Below are 22,412 nucleotides of genomic sequence, written 5' to 3' on the forward strand. Positions count from 1 at the left end.
AAATAATGAAATGAATCCGATTGATAATAGAAAGAATTCACTTGGTGGTAAAATCAGAACAAAAACGAAATTGAACTTATTATGCTTCCTTAAATAAGCGTTATCTTCGGGTATTATTCAAAATTCCATCCTTTAACTTCCTTTAAGCAGTAGTCCTTTTCCTCAACAGTGGATTCTTAAATAATTTACCGTGCGCGCTTAACTTAAATAATACAATGCATATTGAAATTTATTAAGACTTTTATTCATTATTTTATATTTACAAAACTGAATATATGAGATAAATTCTAATTATTGTCTTTTTTTAAATTAATTATTTTTCGTCTCACATAAAATTATACTTAAAAATAACTCAACTTATCAACAACATCAATTTATGAATTGTATGGAGTTTTGATTTTATCACGTTTCTCAGAGTTAAATATCTGTAGCTTTAACTCATTATCGTTTAGTTGCGAGACCAGATGAAAATGACACATTTAAAAGAAATGCATTTTGAGCTTTATTTGGGAAAACTTTCCAACAGGAATCTGTAAGTTGTAGGCATTTTCATGATCGCTTTTTCTGTCTTAGCATCAATGTCGTGACAGCGGCATTCGTGTTCCTTTTCATGGTTTTCCAAAAGAATTTAATTTTCTCTAAAAGATGCAAATCAGCCCTGTTGATAAACGTAAAAAACAAAGAAGACATAGAAAAAGACATTTTTAATATTCAAACATCATATATATATATTATTTCTCTCTATTTAAATTTAAATCATTTCTATATCATTCGTATATGTTCCTTCGTATATTCAATCACTTCATTGTATTATTGAAAATCAGTAAAAAAAAAAAAATTAAAGACACGAATAAACGTTTACTTGTTGATGATAAACTAAACACTACCTCTTTTTTATGTTTAAATAAAGACAACAATTACGAAATTTGTTTTAAATAAAGATTTTAAAAAAATGGATGTAAAATTTTAAAATAAACTTTCAGTATGCGATAAAAAAATATGACCTTTATCCAAATAAATGAATGCTGTTTTTTGTGAAAGCTTAAAAAATTCGTTGAGAAAAAGAAAAAAAGATGTTATAGCAACAATTCTAAAAGATATATGAATAAAAGGAAGCAAATATTATGTATATTACTGCTGTTTATAATTGTATTCATTAAAATGCGAAAATAAATTTCCGCTTATCAACTCATTAGAATTAAAATTCGACAGTTTGCATAGATTTGATGCTTTTTTATAGCTTAATTAAAAATTTTGCAAGTATAATTTCAACGTAAATAGATTTTTCCTTTTTATTTTCGAATTGTCATTGTTTCGCTTATATTTTATTCATTGTCGCCTGTTGACAATGTATAAAATATAAGTCTTTGAATTATTTTTTCAGTGTAGTGGAACTGAAAACTTATTCAATTAGCAACAATCAAGCTCATTTCGAATACTATTTAATATGAAATAAAAAACTCATTATAATTGCCAGTTTGTTTTTTCACAGGACTAATAAAATATATAAATTTTAATGAAGTCACTACTTATCTGAAAATGAATTATCATTTTTTAGGCCTGCTATCAAAATAAAATGAAAGTATTCTGATATTTAATATATCCTGACCACGTCTGAGTCTAATGCCAAAGATTAATCATCGCTTGAAATTTCAAGTTTTATGCCAATAACAGGTTTTAAACTCAAATTAAATAATCATTTATAAAGTTCTAACTGCCATAATTTTTAATAGGAATTTTATGATTATTATAATGATAAATATCGAAAAGCTAAAGCTAAATTTTCAATAATTATTGTTATAAAATGAGGTAAATGCCTGAGAAATTATGAAAATGAGTCAGTAACAATAACAATTTTAGACAAATTAAGAAAACAGATTTTGTATTTATTGAAAATGGGACCTTAATTTAAAAATAGCCGTAAAAGGGTTCTTTTACTTATCAAATCTTTTAAGAGTGAATTAACTATGACCGCAGGCAGAGTGACGATTTTAGTCCGAATAATTTCTTTTTATGTATTTAACACATGGGACACAAGGCAACATAATACATAAAGATATAAGAAAATATAAAATCTAATTTTTCCACACCTCTCGGCTCTTTCCTCCGAATTCCTTACCCCTCCTTTTTCCACGCCTCATTCTTTTCTTATTTACTTATTTTCTCGCAAAGCTTTCAGAAGGATTTTGAAACATAGTGACACTCATAATAATTCTAATTCAATTTAAACACGATAATTCAATGAAATTCTTAACTTGATTAATCCTGACTTAATGATATTATTTCATTTAGGGATACGCAACAGTTCTATGAAATTTATTGTCTCTCTCCGGAGATAATTACATATTATTTTTTTATTTTACATCAATCACCTCTGGACTCAAATTTCTCCCCTGGTAATATTGGTTTTGTTTCATTTTATTACAGTATTTCTTTTGCAAAACTTTGGTGTCCGTGATTCCATAAAAAAAATACTTTAAAACATAAAACTAAGACATTACAACAGTTTTATTTCAATAGCCTAATGCTTACTCTTTTTTTACGTGATTCTTCTTAATTATACCGTGTCCCATATCAGAATGCCATTTAAAAAATATCGATTCAAGTAATATATATTTTAATAGCAAATCATCTTTTTCGACATTGTAACATCACTTTCTTATTTCTTATAAAAGTTGAGCACATTCTATGAAAAATAATTCTATAGTTATTCACAATAGAAGAATATCAGACAAATAAATATTTGAATAAGCAATAAAAATGGATTTAATTTCATTTCAAAACTGAAATATATAATTGAAAATAAAACTTAAAAAATATCTTTAAAATTGGTAAAATTAAGAAAAATTGTATGATAAGCCTACTGTAAGAAACATAATTTTTTAAAAATTTTATAACGGTTTTAAAGCATTTTTGCAATAATATTTTTCGATGCCGTTGTTAAAAAGTGTAAAATCACACATTAAATTATAGATGAAGTAAAAGAAAATTAAGCATTTCTGAAGTGGACTGTCTAATCCTTCCTATCAGCGCAAAATTTCTAGCCTTAGATGAAGGTGTCTGCCAACACACACATTTTATCATATTGTGAGTGGAGATAAATAATACCATTAAATAAAAATAGTAAAATACATCAAATTACGTTATATTAAATGCTAACAATTACTGAAAAATTTAATCTTAATTTTTTTATGAATTATTGTGGAACAATTATTTGCATTGATATTTAATATAACAGAAATTATTAATACAAGGTAAAAAATTTTAAAAAAATAAAGTTTTTAAAAGGATTTAAAACAATGTTAAATTTTTCAAAATTCCTTAAAATGATATTTATTTCTATTTTAAGCACCTGAAAGTATAAAATTATTTCTTTAAAATAATATCATGCAATTTATATTATGCTAAATATATGCTGCCTATATATACCAATTTAATCTGTACTACTGAATTCTTTGCATATAATTACGTAGATTTCCCATTAGCAGTAAGTCTCTAAAATAATCGATACTCAGTATTTAATGACAAGATTTAAGTGGCAACAAGAAAAAAGGATTTAAGTAATATTTAATTATATAGAAAAAATATATTTCCTAAAATGAATTTTGTTATATAATCAAAAGCATGATCAATGAAGAAATGCATGAGAAAGAAAATTATTAGAAGCAGAATAACTAAGTAATTCACCAACTACTTTGCATGCAGCGCAGATTAACTTTGCCTGCAGCGCAGATTAAATTAAAAGAATTTCTACATTTGGTTTTCTATCTCTGACAAACCAAACTTCTTCGATGTAATCGCTTCATAAAATTTTCTAACGAAATAAACGTTTTCGTAGATACATTCTAACAATCAGGAAAAGAATTAGGGAAAGAAATCCTTGCTGCATTCTCTAAATCTTCCAGAATATATACAAAAAAATTATCTCTGCTTCTGTCCGAAGTCGTTACCAGAATCAAGGTCTTAAATTACAAGATAATTCTGCTTGTCAGCATGTAAACAGCTTACTAATTGGACTAACGTCAGGAAGGAGAATAAAAGCAAAACAATTATGTGTGATTTTTGCTCATTAAGGCAATTTTGCCTAAGTTCTCGTTTGCTGTCAACTGAGTGGTTTGGGTTTGATGCTTGGCTCTTGGAAACTACAACGGAAATAATTTTTAAGAAAGGATTCTTCGTTAATGGAAATTGTTTTAGCATTTCAGAAAGAGTTAATATTTAAAGAAAGATCAAAACGAAGTGTCTCTTCTAATAACAGAATACAATTAGATTGAAAGTATTGTTTTCTTTATCTATAGTAGTTATGCAAATTGGAGTTTTCTGATTTAAACAATTACGCAAAAGACAATTACTAATTTAAATTGCTTTAAAAATTACAATTACTGTTTGTATTCCAAGATTCTGATACCGAGTATTCGAACATTTCTTCATTCACATTTAAGATTAGAAAAAGAAGATAGACAACCCTATTAATACAGGATTTAATGATTCCTAGAAGTTATTTGACATTGTGAATGCCGACCGATATCATGATATCTTAATAATATTGTTAGGCATTTGGGGCTAATAGGGAAGGCTAAAAACGATTAAACATCATAAATTTCATATAAAGTAAGGAATGCTTCAATTGTGATGCATAGAGAGTGTGATAGCATAAGCTAAGAAACAGTTGCAATATTTTGACTAATCCAGATGTCTAGTGACTTCACTGTTCGTATCAAGGTAACGTGAGCTAACATATCCTAAAGTAATTAGCATAATGGGAACCTTCGAGTTGCTAGAATAGAGTATTTTATAACATCTGCAGTAAAAATTCAGAAGAATTATAGTCTGGCACGTATCTAAAGGAAAATAAATCTTTCAAGTATATTTTTTTTTTGAATTAAAACAAGAAATATTTCTATAAAATAATAGGAACAAGAATATTCTTATCAAAATTATTTAAATCTTCGTTTTCTTTTTAATTCTACTCTCAAATTTATGATTACTCCCATGATTCCTGGAAATTTGATTATTTATTAATTTTATAAAATTCTGAGTAAGATTTGTCGTCCTTATGTGTCTTAAAACCGAAGGTATTTACACATTTTTTAGAAAAATTTGGATAACGATTTTTTTTGGATAACGATTGATATACAATAATTATTTCTGACAACGGCTTATCATTTAAAATGAAAAATAGTATTTGATACATTTAATTTATTTTTCTTTCAGACTTTCTCTTTAATACAAGCTCTAATTGAAGGGAATGTTTCTAAGCTTTCTAAAAATAAATATTCATATTCTGTAATTCAAATAAGTTGTGAAATGTGAAATATTAAAATTTCTAAGTGATAAATAAGCAACATTAGTGATAAAAAAAAATAGGACGTCAATCATTCCTTCTACATGAAAAGAAAACTTCGAACGAATACTCGAAATTGAGACTTACTGTTTCAAATATTTCTAAAGTGGTAACAACAGAAATCTGCGAAGCAGAAATTGATTGAAGTCCTTAAATAAACAATAATCATTTGTAACAAAATTATATAAATCAATAAACCAACACTCACAACTGGAAAAGCTAAATAATTTGATGTTAATCAACTTTTGACAAGGCATATGAATCAAATCAGAAAAGTTTGTTGACTCTTATATAAAAATTATACAATAAAAGATAAATGTAAAAGCATTGAGACTTTTGAAGAAACACGGTTTCAGAAAATATCTGAAACAAAAATTCGTTTATATACAGGTCGTTATTTAAAGTGCAAATATTTTAAGGGCTATAAAAGAAAAACTACTAGGAGTATGTTGAAAAAATTTGTCATATGTAGCGCTTTTTAATGACGATATTTTATACATTGTAATTATAACATTTTTCTTTGTTAAAATATGAAATGCATAATGCATTACAATATTTGTTCAATATTGGAGCCTTCAAGTCCTATCAAATGCTGTAGACGCAAGACAGCGTGATCCACAGTAGCACCTAATGTAACCTGCTGAATTTCTAGAACATATCTAGTAATGCTGCTTTTTAAAGGAACAATAGAGTTAGGTTTGTGATGTTTTAAATATCCCCGCAGAAAAAATTGCAAGGATTCAAATCAGGTGAAAGAGTTGGCCATGCATTTTGGAAACATCTGCTAACTACACGATCTTCATTAAAAGTTCGGTGAAGTAGTTGTGTAACACAATGAGCAATGTGAGGTGGTTCTCCATCTTGCATGAATATTGTTGTTTCTGTCTTGCAATGCAGAGATCACAATGCTTTCTAAAATCTGAGGGTAACTAGTGCCTGTTAAGGTGCAGTGAACTAGCCTTGTTGGTGTAATATTTTCGAAAAAAATGGACCAATAATAAAGTCAATAATCATACCACACCAAACTGTAACAAATGTTGAATGCAAGGGTTTCTCAAAAATAGTATGCGGGTTGGATGAGCCCCATATCCTACAGTTAAATGTATTGACTTGTCGGGATAAAGTAAAATGCGCTTCATCAGTCCACAAAATCTTTCGAATTCATAATTCATCTTCATCAATTTTGACAAGAACGAAGTTGGCAAAATAAGTTCTTTGTTGTGGATCACCTGGTGGCAAGTGCTACAAAATTTTAATTTTACACGGATAGCGTTATAAAATATAGCGCAAAACTTTGCCTACGGTCGCCCATGATTTTGATTAAGTCCTTGCTACACTTCTATCGCTTACAGGTCGCTGATTCTCTACCTCTGAATCAATTGCTTCCCTAATCTCTTCCATAACTTCCTGATTCACAGATCTTCCTCTAGTTCCAGGGAGCACACCGAGTTCTTCTATAGCTTCAAATTTATTGATCATTTTCTTTAAACCATTCACAAACATGGGTCCTTTTCTCAAATCTTTAAGATAGCGATATTCTTTCAAATCAGCCCTATAATTGCTATTCTTTTGTTAATAACATTTTACTAGCAGAGCACGTTCTTCCTTTGACAAAGTCATAGCTATAGTGTAAAGATACATGACATTTATCAAAATAATGATTTTAAAATTGAAGTGGTATTCATTTTGACATAGTGCAGAACAAAAACAACGTTTTAATAATCATATATTGCAAAAAAAGGAACTAAATTTTTTTATTGTGTAATTCATTTCTCCATGTTATAAATATAACATATGCCAAATTGCTTCAAAATACTCCAAGTATTTTTTCTTTTACAGTCTTTCAAACACTTGCATTTTAATTATAAACATCCTATATTATGGAAAACGAAAGAAGAAAAAATGTACATATCTGGATTCTTTAATGTAAAGAAAGTTTTAGTAAGTGATGAAGGATTTTCCTACAGTAGTAAATAAAAAAATAAGAAGATTGTTAAATCTTAAATATTACAATCAGCTCAATGCATATTAAAAGAAAGTTTCACTTTCAATATTTTCTTCAAAAATTCCATTTTTCTATCTTAATGAATTTTAAAGAGGGAAACTTCACCAAAGCAAAACAACTACCATAAATGTACTGTAGATTCAAATATTGCCATATTGCAAAAAGTATCAAGTATCAGTCATCATTTTTTCAAGGAAAAAAATGATGGACTATTGTGCATTTGATCTTTGGAAAATAGTCTTTCTAAGCGCAAACTCACCCCTATTAATGTATTTTTGAAAGTAGTAGAAGATTAATGGAGATCAATACCCCTGTAAATTTTCCAGAAAGCTCTTTAGTCATGGAAATCAAGATGTAAAGTCATTAACCAGAAAAAAAACACTCTATGCTCATAAATTTAAAAATTACTCGATGCATTTCAAATAATAATCAACTTATCCCAAAATCGATCTAAAAATGAGTATACATCCTCTGTAATGTATCATTAAAAAAAGACGACAAGAAACTGAAACAAACGAATCATTAAGGTGGCTTTTATGGTGACTCTTTTTGTTTTGCGCAGTAAATAGTAACTTAGAAATAAGATTAAATTGCAAAACTAAAGTTATTTTAAAAATTTAGTAATTTAATGAAGCAATAATTATTTAAGATGATACGTCATAATGTTTATCAAGAGCAGTTTAATATATATATATATATATATATATATATATATATATATATATATATATATATATATATATATATATATATATATATATCTTTTTTTCTGTTTGAGTGTGAAATAATTTGCGATGTTAAGTATTGGTGATATTTTATTGTATGAAGTAAAAAATAGTTTAAAGTTAAGTAGTATATTTTTTTCTTCAGAATTCCAGCAATCATTAATAAAAGTAAGGCCGATCATTAGTTCCAGTTACTTCAGAAGTACAAATAAAATAAACAGACAAACATTGAGATATATAGAATTTGAGACATTGAGATAACCAAATTTTGAAGGAAAAATGGCACAGCAGATGTACTTTTGTTAAGATTATAAGAAAGCACAGAAATAGAATAATAAAAGAACAATTTATTTAAAAAATGCTCATTTGTAATACGTGTTTCTTCTCTGCTCAAAATAATGGTCTTAATGAATAATTAATGAGCTATGTGGTCGAAAAAAGAGCTCATGAGTTATATTTTAGGAAAATGTATATTTGTATAAAGTATATGCGCAATAAATAGGTTGTATCTCCTACCTAATTAATGGCTGCCATATCGAAAGTTTGCATGTGTGGTGTCAAAACGATTTAACATACAACTGGTTTGATTTGATTGATAAATTTCTTAGTGAGTGCATTTTATTTATATTTTTGTTTAAAAATTACAATAAAATATCTTGAAATTAAATACGAATTGTAAACCCAACTGTAAATAAAGTGTATGGGAGATATATGTAAGAATCTTAATTAGTAATGTATACAGTCGAACCCCTCCCTCCTATTATTATTAGCATTACAAATGAGTCATGTATAAACAAAGGATTGATTTAATTTAGCAAATATTTGGGTAATGCAGTACAATTCCAGAATAATTGTTTAAGACATTCGTGATCAGCACTTTAATATGTTTACTGTCCGGAAACGCATACTTGCCATGAAAAAAATGTAAACCCACAGTGCCAAGGAATTATTTGAATTAACATGTCCAGTTAAAAATCAAGAAAATTCTTGTTAGGTTCCTTATGACAATTTCAGTAGTCAAAACGGTAAAATGAGTGTAAGATAGCTTAAAGTAAATTCTGACTAGGGGAGTTTCTTCTGCCATTCTCGAAATAAAATATTTCAGAGATTCCTTTAACATTTTAAGAAAGTATATACACTGAGAACTATATACTATAACTCTCTTACCTTATTATTCTTTCTTATCTAAATTTCTTATCTTATTTAATCTGACCTTCTGCAAAATTCTTATAGGAAGGATTCGAGTATTCGGTGATAACATATTTTTCAAAATTTATCACGGAATTCTCATATGTTATGTCAATTTTTGAAAGATTCTGAAATTGAAAAATTTTATTTGTGTTTAATTAAAACGGAAAGCATTCATTAAAAAAACCATTTCCTGAAAAAAAAAATAACTGAGTTGACATTTATTTTTTAAACATATCTCTGATGACGAATGAAAAGCTCATTTCCTTTAATATCCTTTGCATTATTTTTTGCCTGAAGCTTGCAGCTGCTTCAGAAAAGCATTTACATCTAATATCAAAGAGCGCTCGACATTTACACAAACAAAAAAGTATCCAAATATACATTTTTTAACTCATTTTAATATTTGGTTAAATAGAAAAAAGATTTTATTTCTCCGTCTTTTTACATCTGAAACATTAATTTTTTACACAAAAAATACATTTTCATTAATTTTAATTCGCAAAGATTTAAATGACCTGAATATTTCTTAAAGTATGCAAGAATTTAAATAGGCAGTCATATAAACTTCAATTTCATAGGGGCATTAAGAATGAAAAGAAAGAATGTTAATGGGAACTGAGTCGTTATTTCAAGAAATAATTAATATACACGAACGGTTTCTGAAATCCCATTTTAAATAAAAAGTTATAGATGAAGATAATCATCCAACAGTTTGTTAATTTTTTTCATTGAAATGAATGCTTTTTTTTTCTTTCTTTAATTTTCTGAACCCTGTAGCGTTGCTATGAATTAAACATAACTCTTATCTTCATTTATTTATCAGTATTTGATGTTTAGTATTTTTAATAAAGTAGAAATGCATCTATGTTTTTATTATAAATTATATATTTTTTATTTTCTTGTATACATATATTAATAAGTAATGCGTGTTACATTCAAATTAATAAATAAGATAAATGATCATGCAAATATTATCATTATAGTAACATTTGTATTTTTTATTAATACAAATGGGAATTTATATTAAAGTTATTACCAAATATCACAATTAAAAATAAAATCAAATTCTTTTATTCTTTTAAGATTTATATTCTGGAATGATATTGATATTTTTAGGCGAAACATTCCAAAAATTTGTCTATGTATTTATTGCACGGTGAAAAAAGCTCAATGGACTCAATAAAGAATACCAATGCTTTATTAAAGACAAAAACACAGTCAAAAGTTAAAAATATCAGCACACAAGCAGCAAATTACTGTTAATCAACCGCATCATCAGACAGAAATCATTTACTGACTCGGCTGCTTCTTTAGACAACCTGCTTAAGCTCAACCGAACTACTCATGTCTCTTGAATCAAGTGACGGTATAGTTCTTTCGGATTTTTCTGATCTCCATGACAGGGGAAAGAAGATTCTAGAAGGATATAGTAACTTCATTGTCAACATTCTGGCATTTTCTGGAACTGTCGTTTTTCTAATAAAATTTGACAAATTTGTCGCCGAAAAACCGTTAAGTTTGTGGACAATATCCAGGCTCATTGACTCGCCGTTTATTTAGCATTCGTTAGAGCTACCTGTAAAATTATCTTCCTAATCAAGAGACTTATTGCACAGGAAATCAGTATTACAAATTTGCAACAGTGCTAATATAAAAAAAAATGAAAATAATCTTTTGTTCCAACATCAACTACCATTATTGGATCTTATGGCTTTTATTTGGATATATTCATTTTCCGCCATATATAATCATTCCTTAACTGTCAGAGTTGCATGGTGTTTTAAAAATCTTGGGCAAAGATAGATTGTGTTAATAATAAAGAAGTAAGCCATCTTTGCAATAAATTAGGTGTTATACATTAAGTAATAAAAGAGGATGGTTGCTTGGTTGGTTGCTTGGGGTTTTATGGCACAAGAGCCATACCTGGCCATACTGCGCCAAGCAAAATGTAAAGTAGGCTTTATCGATAATTAAAAATATCTACAGCACCAGACTATGATAAAAAGTTTCATAAAACATAAATATATAATATTTAAAAATGTAAAAAAGAAAACACAAACAATTATTTTGAAAAAGAGTAAAAATGAAACGAATGATGGAAAGTTGTTAAAAATTTTAAAGTGATAAGGCATAAGGTATAAAAAAGGAGTACTACAGTAGACTTTTTTATCAATAAATTAAATAAAAGGAAAAATAACAAGATAAAGCCACTTTTTTTAGAATATAAAATATACAATATCCAAATAACAAGGTTGGATGAATAACAACAATTGGCGCATGTAGCACTTCAAACGGCAAATTTTTTGAATACTTATAAAGGTTTGTTATTAATATTGCATTTCTACTTGTCATCATGTATCATTCCTTTTTTGTACGGTCTTTTTCGTATCAAACATGATGTAACCTGATATGATACATTTTAGTGTTTAAATTTTAGTATTTAACACAACCAAATCAACATTTAAATGTATTTTGAATATCTTATTTCAAATGTCCTAACTTGAAAATGATTTATGTATTAAAGTCGATATATATAAATATTAAATGTTTTCACTTTCTTTTGCAGATCGATGGTACTGGTATCAGCAAGCAAAAAGCACCCTTTTGAAAAATCTAGATGACGACAGAAACTACAATGTGGCCAAGAATCTCATTTTGTTCATCGGAGACGGGATGGGCATGACTACGGTCACTACTGCTCGGATACTCAGGGGGCAGAAAGCTGGACACACCGGAGAAGAGAACGAACTGGCATTCGATAAATTCGAATACGTTGCATTAGCAAAGGTAAGATTGTGTAACAGTGAGGAATTTGATAATTTGTGACTTTAAATCGTCTTATAAAAATAAATTTATAATGATATTTTTATTAATTTCAAGAAATCTAATTATTTTAAATGAAACAGGAAAAAAGCTTGTCTCACGCGTTTGGTTAGTTTCAGATGGAGATAAGAGCTTTTATTAAATTATCAGTACAACTGAGTACCCTAGTTTTCTCTTGGTCATTTTTTCTTCGTCAATCTCTGTTTTGAATTTGAGTGTTTTTTTACTATAAATTCTAAAACCTTTACAGCAAAAGCAATTTCTGCATCATCATAAAATTCAAAAACTTATCTTTTATTGATACCAATTTTATTCCGGTTAACTTTTTTACCTATTTTTAATTATTTTCTTAAAAAGCAATTTTCAGTGAACATTATTGAAATACATTATTTTATAATAATGTATTTCACTCTTGAAATGAGATTCAAGTCATTTTCATTGTTGTTATAAATATTTCATCCAAACATTTTCTCCATTGTTGATGACGAAAGTATGAAGTTGTGATTATTTTTCTATAGTGAGTAGTTTCTCATTCAAAGTATGCTTTTAATACATTTAAAAAATTTGTACTGACAGTTAAAGTTTAAATAAGGAATGATGAATTTTTTGAACGCACTCCCAGTTTTAAAGCAAAACATAATAGTTAAAAATGATTGGCTTAACAGGCGATGTTTCGCAGAACAAGTGGGGAGAAGACTCCTTTATGTCACATTCTGAATTCGCTTGCATCTTTTATCAAAATTATAAGACTAACGGTGGATAACAACAATATCGATGACCTTGAAGTACGTAGTTAGAACTACCAAATAATTTATGGATATGCATTCTGTGTAGCGATAAAAAGCAACGGAGGAGGTTTGATCAGGTTATAAGGAAATAATAAATTCACCTAAGAAATATCCTTTGTGTGAAATAAAGAAGACGCTAAAAGAGTGGAAAATTATTGAATCGAATAATAAGAATTTCGTCTTAATAAGGCTGTAGGTAAACGCATTACAAATTCATTTAACGATTATGCTGCGTCTCATTTTCCAAAAACTGTGAAATGTAGCCAAAGACAAACGCCTTCTTTTTTTTTAATGATGAATAATAAATTGTTTATTTTAAAATTATACGAATATTTTTTTCGAAATGGCATGCATTTTCCAATTTTGTAGGAATTTCTATAAAAAAACTTCTTCGCCTGACGTATTATGAATATTTATTATTATTAACAAAACTGAAGAACGAATTTTTCTCGTCAAGCTAAGTTCCACTGTAAGAAGTTTTAAGCACTTTTTTTGTTAAGAACATTAATCTTATTTTGAGTATTATTCTTTTGGATCTAAATTCCTTTTAGAGAAATGTATTGCTGCTGTCATTTTTCTAAAAAAAACTATATTTCTGTAGGTAAGAACGATTATACTTTTTAATTAAGTTTTTGGAATTTAAGCAATTTCGGTTTCCAAATATCTGAAAAACAATTAGTCAATTTCATTAAACATTTTTTTTTTCATTTTTTTGCGTGACATCTCTAAATTTAATTAGCAATGTAGAAAAGAAAATGCCAGCAATGTAATTAACCAGAGTGATTAAGAAAACAATTTATGCCTTAACACAGAAAAATGGGACTCATAAACCGTTACAAAAATGCACCTTCTAAAAACTTTTCTCAATTCTTTAGAGAAAAAAAATATTGAAGCCGAAACGCCAGCCAAGAATTCATGAACTACTTGTTATGAGTAGAAAAAAAAAATGAAATAAAAAAATTAAGCAAAGAAGTATGCAAATAGAATACTTTCGAAAAATGTAATTAAGTATCATTTTCGCAGTAAAATTATTTTTTTTCTCCAACTTTGTCTCATTTTTAATTTATTAATAACGTTTTTTTTCTGTAAATGTCCACATCTGATTTTTTACGATAAAGTTTTTGTTAAAATGTTTTTCTTATCGTTTTTCAGAAATCTCGTGATCAATCTATTCGACTGAAAAGAAATGTAAGTCAGAATGGAATAAAACATTCCATTCTCACTTGAATAATCACAGTAGAATAACATTCGTTAGAAATTCTTTCCGACTGCAGAAACAAAAAGATAGCGTTCAGAAGTATTATTTAGAAACTATTTAATAGATTTTTTTTAAAAAAATTCCAGTTTTTATAGTGTAAATCAAAATGAAAATTTCGCGTTCAGTATATTTACCTTTCATGATTTTCATAAAGATATTAAAAAAAATTAATTATTTTTTTATCTATCGATCTGAAAAATATTAATATCACAAAAAAATAATCCTTCAGGAGATTTAGATAGATATTCCATTCGAAATATTTTTGATAAATGTTTCAGATCTCCTAAAAATTTAAAAATGGATGTTGTATATCTTATAAACTTATTTTTGCTTTTTTTATTTGTATTTTTAACAGTGAGCACTTAAAAATAGAACAAGGTCAACAAATGAAATATATTATTTTGTCTTAAATGAAAAATTGCAAAATTCTTCCAAATATGGGCAGACTTTAGCAGTGACAATTTTGTCTCTATTCACTTGTATGTAAACACTATAAACAAGAAGCCAAAAGCCGGGATTACCTGGTTCTTAGGGCACTGTGAGTTCGAACCCCACAGACCGAAGACTCTCCGTACGTGTGGGCACAAAGTCCTCCATGTTGAGAGCAATGCGACTAGGGATACTGATTCAGAAGTGATCGTTCTCTGATTCAGGTCTAAATTACGATCTGTGGAGGAGTGAATGAAATGAATGATTGAAGTCAGCTCCCTAAATGGTTTGGGATGCGTGAGTAGCTAAGTCGTACTCTTGTCCCCAGTCGGTGCTACCGACTCTCGTTGACGCTCACTCGGCTTAAATCGCTGACAGATAATTGTCAGTGGGCTTGCGAAGTGTCATAAGTCACACAACATGCTAAGAAACCAATCGAGATACAAGGAATTTGCCATATGTTCATCCATATTAAATTGTAGATTATTATATTGCCTTTTAATGGGCTAACACGTTTCTTTGCATCTCATCGTCTGTGTGGACGCGGTAACACATAAACACAAGAAATCAGGCATATTAAATATGTTAAGAATATTAAATATCTTGGCATTGTTTTTCTAATATTAAATAAAATTTTGAACTCATTCAACGAATAAGAAAAGAACAAATTCATATTATATTATCTTCACTGTTCAATGAATTTTAATAGGAACCTGGCTAACTATGCCTGGCCAGAGAACGATTGACTTCGCTCCATTATAATATTGATTCATTAATCCTATTTTTCCATGCAATACAGATGGATAAGTGAGAAGATATTTAATTTCAAACTTATGATAACATTGTCTTCCAGAAATACAGAGAAATGAAGTCATAATTACTTTATTATTCTAGACACTCATATTGGTTCATATCTATTTGGTTCTGAAACAAAATTTCGAATACACTTCTGACTATTAATGAAGGATATTGATACGAAAATGATTAATAAAGTTTAAATTACGATATGAAATAGAAAGACAGTTCAGAGTTTTAAGCTCATTATATTATCTCTAAATGAATGTAATAGCTAATGGTTATTAATTTGAATCAAATTATTAAGCATAAGTTGAATTTATTTGAATTTAATTCAGAGGAGGTGAAAAGAAAAATACAAAGTGTACAAATTAACGATTTATTTACAGTAAGTAAATTGTGATATTTCAATTCTGGTATATCTATATGACATATTAATGTCAAGTTTCTTCTTCATTAATAAAGTACTGAAAAAAAGTGTTGCTTATTTTTTCTTAAAAAGCAAAATCTTTTATTATACTTAGTCATTTATACATAAATCTTTTAACAACCTTTAGCGCAATTTGGCACAAAAAGCCCTAGACCCGTTAAACAAAAAAAGCACTAACATGAAATTCCCAACTTTCTCTCTAAATCTTGACGTTTCTATTTGTAGATCATATTAACATTTGAATTTATTCTCATTTCTGATAGTTTCAACAATAAGTAATTTCTGATTATTATTTCAAATAAAAATCTCCCCACTCCCTTTCTATCAGCCTACTTAATAACACTCGAATAAAAATACAATAAAATTCCACAGAAGTAGAATTTAAGACGTATGCATTATCACAAAAGGATTTTAAGAATACGAATTCACACTGCATTTCTTCTAGCATCGTAAATTATCTTCAATCAACAATCTACGCTTTTACCTTTGCGATGTTCATGACGCTTTGATCATTATTCATAAACATAGAATTTCAGCCGAAACTAATTCATGTTTCCTTTGTTTCGACGCAACAAGAGGGGATTATCTTTACAGCAAGTTCTTAAGATATCAAAGTGCATCCAGTCCTCCCTTGAAGTATCTTATTTTAGAACAAAATTAAAACTTGCCTGACATATTGGCGATTAGTGAAATTATTAGTGATATTTCTATTAATTACCGTGTGAACTGTGATGTCGGAATTTGCAGTCTTTAATCTTGTAGAGCGAAAACTTGAATTTGATGACTTTATGTTTTTAGAACAGAGATACACCTTCAAGTAAATAAGAATGGCATTTTAATGATTATTTATTGGACCAGATGAACAGTTTACTCTTTTCTTAACAGACAAACAACTGATGATAATCTAAATGGAAGTAATAGAAATACAGTTACTTTATTTATCATTAAAAGTTTTTAATACTCGCATTCAGTTGATGCAATGATAACAGGACGTACTTTTAAGCTCATTTATCTGGATTATTAGCGATAAAAGATCGCACTTTTATATATATCTTGTAATGCTAATGGGATGCGTGAAACAGGCATTTTTGGAAATATATTCAAAGTTTGAATAATTTCAAAATTGATGGGTTCAAAATGCTAATTTCGAAGTTAATTAAGACCTTACATTTTACGTATATATTTTCTACCAGAATTATGTTTCTACTAATCTTATCTTTTCCCATCTTATTGATCACAATATATACACTAATTAAAAAAAAGTTATAATGTAAAACATAAAAAATACTTTTTATTGTCTGAAATTGAAGAAAAAATTAAACTGATTTTAAATATTTTATGTGTTACTTTTAAATATAACTATTTTTACACCAGATCTACTTTTTGTGATTCAAATGTTTCATTATTATAAAATTAAATTTCTTACACAGAAAACAAGAGGAATGGGTTTTTCCACAGAAAGTCATGGGAAGACGTAAATTTTTTATTCCATAATTTTGGATATGAAGAAAATTCTGTGTACAAATAACAATGAGTACATATAGATTTAAAAATGGTTTCATTTCTCTCTTGAAAGAATTCTTGCTCTCTCACCTATGGAATATCAGAGACAAGCATTATCATAAGTAATAAAATAATGTCCTGCCAGAGAGAATATAGTTGTGAAGAAAGAAATGCAATTTCTGTCCCTTAGTCAAAAGAGTCATCTTGACCACACTGCATATAAAGGCAGGATTAATGAGATATCCCCATAAAAATTATTGATCAAGATACTATTTGCTTTGTATACAGAACTTAAAGAAATATCTGCTATAACAGAAAAGGCCTTAAAATTAACGTTTTCTCATTGCAAACCAGACAGCTTGCAAACAAACTTTGATCCGTGGATTCCCTGAATGATAGAGAGTAAAAAAGATAAACTGCTTTCTTCCTATCAAAAATTTCCTGATAAAAAGAAGGCAAATAATTATTTTGATTAAACCACTTTCATCAGAATTAATCAGATTGAAGAAATCTTCATATTAGAAATTTACAGGTTCTTAAAACACATTCATTTCTCTTACAGCCATTTAGACATATTTTTAAAATCCTTGGAAGGACATGTTAAAAATTATGAGCAATTTCACGAGGATTGGCAAATGGGATACTCATATTATGACAAATTTCTTTTGAAATCTGAAAGAAAGATGGCAGAAAATAGAAATCCTCAGATCTGGAGGCATATCTATAAAAAAAAAATTCACGATCGTAACTTGCTGCTTTTTCGAATAATAATATTTACAGACAAATAGAATTATAGATGAAAAATCAAAAAAGTATGTTTAGGAAATTTGAAACATGCAATTTCATCGAAATTCATAATCATTTTTTTTAATATTAGAATACTAACTCTTCGAGTTCTTAATAAGCAAGTAAGTAACAAGAGGATTCCTGAATTATCAAATTTGAAAAATTAATTTTTATTTAAAGCCTTTGTCTATATTAACCTCGAACATAGTTACACATTGACTCTTTTTGACGTATATCCTCATCTTTCTGCTACAATGGCATAATTTAATTTCTTGAGATTGACAAAAACAGTCAAACAAATTGAATTTTAAAGCACATTATTAATTTAAAGTTTAAATAAGGAAAAAATTAATGATTTAAAGTTTAATGAATCAATAAGTATAATAAATCTACCACTTAGTAATTCGCCATGTTTGGTTAGTTAGGATTCATTGTCATGAATTTATCATGCATAGGTCACTGACATATCATTAGGGCTTATCTTCTGCTTTCAGTTACAGCTGCTAAAGTGTTCTTTGATACTTTCACAAAGATGTTATTCATGGTTCTATGCTCTCTTTGAAGAATTCCCATTTCATTCTAATCTTTTCCCTCCCTACCCGAGTGAAACAACGGAAGATACACAATAGATTTTAGAATGAAGATATGCATGAAATATTTTGAGTGAATTAAGATTTGTATATATTTGAATACTGTTTTATTGAATTTTGCCTTAAAGAGGTTTTAAATCCTCAGAATTTTTTTTCCTTTTACTAAGACTTTGTAAATATTATCTAATAAGCAATCGTATGATAGAAATTCTTTTTTAATGCATGTGTCATAATGGTTAAAATTTGTAGTTAAAATTTTAGTTCTCTAATTCCTTGTGTGACATTTTAAATACAGACATCTAAAAGTTTGCTGTTTAAAAAAAAGTAATAGTTAAGTAATTTTTATAGGTTAGTGTTGGAAAGTAAATCGAAGTGTTGCATTATTGCAAACCTAATTAGAATGATGATTACGTCGTTAAATAAAATATCTCCATGAATGATGGATTAAAAATAACAGAATGGTGTTAATCATCTGGCAATCTATTAATGCTATTTTAAAGAAATTCCACATTTCGGATTAACCACGTAATGATCTATTTTAGAGTGTGATTATCTTTTTTGGATGTATCCGCAAATAGAAATTCTACAATTTATGTAAAACACAATTTTTTATTCATTCAGTATTTCTAAATGGATAGATTTTATGACTAACTAATATAGTAAATTAGTTAGTAAAGTAAATTAGTTGGTAATTACTAATTTAGTAATTATAATAAATTCCTCCAGAATTAATTTTATCAGATTTCAATAAAGCTAATTTGAGCAATATCTCTGATTGCAGGATCAAAGTGAAATCCTCTCTATAAAGAGCAAATTGACCCGCTCTTCTCCCGTCAGTACCAACCTCGATCTAATTCATTTTTCGCTTCAGGAATCTATTTCTCATAGAATTCCTGATTTCATTTTATTGGTTTCATATTTTCCTCTCTATTAGTGTTCAGTGCATCCTTTTCTCTGCCTTGATTTTCTACACGTCTTATGTTCCTGAAAAAAAAATCCTTTTTCAGTTAGGGGAGAATAATTTATATTCCCTAACTTGAAAGAATACCTTTTTGTTGGCAGAATGAATCATTCCTTGTCTGTCCTGCACACATTTCCTAGTGAGATAACCCTTGTTAAAAAGTCTGTAAGATTGGACATGTAATATTCAGCTTTAGAATATAGAATAATAGTCATATTTATAACTTTCCCCATTTAAAAATATTTTTCCACTTGTAAAATTTTTCTTGAATCCTCGGGGCCAATTATTAAACGAGGGTTGGAACTTTAATAGTGGCAACTATTTATTTACATGGAATACAAAAGTGATTCATGTCACCAAGTTTTACAGTCCTTCAATATAGTCGCCAGCATTGTTTACAACCCGTTTCCAACGATGTGGAAATCGCAGAACACCTGTAGCAGCGCCTCTTCTGTTGATAGTTCGGAAGGACCGGTCTACTGCCGTAAGAATCTCTGGAACAGTTTTGAAGCGAATGCCACGAAGTGGTTCCTTCGTCTTAGGAATTAAGTCAAAGTCGCAAGGACTTAGATCTGGGGAGTATTCTGGATGGTAAAGTACTTCCCAGCCCCTTCGATCGAGCAAAGCAGCCCTTGCCCTGTATGCGGTCGCCCTTGCCCTGTATATTTGTCATGCAAAATGATAGGAACGTTCTGCAAAAAGTATCGCCACTTTTTTTTTTCTCCAACCTGGTCTGAGTTGGTGCTCCAAAAATGAGCAGTAATACTGCGCATTGACGGCCTGCTGTGGGGGAACGGTATGTGTTAGGATGACACCATCACAGTCGTACATGAGAATCAGCATTACTTTCACATTGCTGGGGCTCTGAAAAAATTTCGAACTTCGTGGTGACCTGTAATGATGTCATTCGTTTGATTGGCGTTTCCGTTATGGTTGGTACGATCTGGCCCAAGTCTCATCCAGCATAATGATACGGCGTAAAAAAGCCTATCCTTCGAGCTCATAGCGCTCTAGGTGGGTTCGAACAGCATCGTATCGCAGCCATTTCTGCATTTCAGTCAAATGATGTGGAACCCATCGTGAAATAATTTTTCTCATGCTCAGGCGTTCCTTCAGAATGTGCAGCGCAGTCGTATGCTCAATTCCTATCTGTCGGGCCAGATCACGAATGGTTTGGCATCGATCACTCTCCATTAGTGCGGCAACAGCATGCACTCCTGCTTCGCTGACACTAGGACGTGCATGTCTGCCACATCTTTCAGAATTGAAAGGTTAGATACTATTTTATGTATCTTTCGTGATTCGTTTAATATCCGTTCAGAATTTTCTAGATTAATGTTAGAAAATGTGATTAAAATATTTTTTTAATTAATTAAACATAGAAAATATATTTATGTCATAAAATGTTTGATATAGTTTAATTAATAATTCTTTGAAAATTAAGACGGTGCAAGATTTTTTTGTAGTTTAATATTTTTGGAAGATATTGCGAAAAACGCTAACATTTTAGTAAATTTTTAGTTAAAATTTCAAACTTATAGGATTGCTTCCCCTAAAACTTTCTCGCATACTCTCTAATAAAGTTGTTAGGTCAGAGAACGACCTACATAGCATTTGCGTACAATAGCTACGAAATGTTAACCTCTAGCTTTAATTTAGCATTTTTAATGAATCTGTTGTGTCTCCTCAACGAATTATTTGGTGATTAATCCTTGGTTAATAAATGTAGTAAATGCATCCAAAAAAAATTTTTTTTATATATTAGGTAATTGTGCTACGCCTATAATCATCGCATAAGTGCAAGTAATAAGTTGTTAAAGTTTTATCGCAGTCAGATGAGGAGTACGGCAGTGCAAAAGGTACGAGTAAACAAAAACTCATATATATATATATATATATATTTACACACAATAAAAATGCAAATATCTCTAATATGCAAACATACAAACATTGTCAAGAACTTATAAACATGCATATAATTGTGAACAGAAGAATATACATCGGAAGTCTTATCAATCAGAACATTAAATAGTCTCGAAGAAGTACAAAAATCATATTATAGTAGCATTTCAGGAAGAACTTTCACTTGTTCATCAAAGAGCAAATTATATTGATTTATTGGGATCGCAATTATTAATATCACTGTTTATATTTATTTTAAATTGTAATGAAAGAAATATTGATATATCTTATGTCTTTTTAAGGACTGAGCATGAAAATGATTAGCAATTAAAATCTTTTTGTATTTATTCTTTTTATAATAAATAAGATATATCAATATTTCTCACATTTGTAATTTTTATGTCATTTATATTGATGATAAAGATGGCCTGAAATATGTAGAACGTACAAGGCATGACACATTTTTTCTATCTTCTGTGTCTATTTATTTGTATTTTCTATCACACTGCCTCTTAAAAACTTTGCAATATTTTGTATAAGTCGGTTTCCATTTCTAGTTTTCACATATTGGAAATTCTTATTTTATTTTTTATAGGCAGTTCTTAAAATGTATTTCTTTTCTGTGCATTTGCAATACATTTCTTATTTGTTTTCTATAATGCATTAATTTTAACTTGCTTGTACATTTTATGAAATATAACATAAAATCTTTGTAACACATGCGATCTATTTTATTGAATTTCCTTGAAAAATATATGCGTTTAGATATAAGAACTCAAGATATGTGATAGGCATAAATCGCGTTTTAAAGCTGACAAAGTGTGGGAAGAAATATGAAGAAAAAAATTACTCTAAGATTCAAAAGAAACTCCAAGAAATTCT

General features: G+C 28.7%; 1 protein-coding gene across 1 annotated transcript in view; it reads left to right on the forward strand.

Annotated features, from left to right (window-relative positions):
• LOC129967938 (alkaline phosphatase-like) overlaps nucleotides 1–22,412 on the forward strand; it is a 176,870-nt gene that overhangs the window by 104,544 nt on the left and 49,914 nt on the right. Inside the window, exon 2 of the mRNA XM_056081923.1 lies at nucleotides 11,832–12,052. Coding sequence (XP_055937898.1) covers nucleotides 11,832–12,052 — 221 coding nt within the window. The remainder of the gene's footprint in view (nucleotides 1–11,831; nucleotides 12,053–22,412) is intronic.

This window comes from Argiope bruennichi, chromosome 1 (assembly GCF_947563725.1).
Source record: "Argiope bruennichi chromosome 1, qqArgBrue1.1, whole genome shotgun sequence".
Classification (NCBI taxonomy): domain Eukaryota; kingdom Metazoa; phylum Arthropoda; class Arachnida; order Araneae; family Araneidae; genus Argiope; species Argiope bruennichi.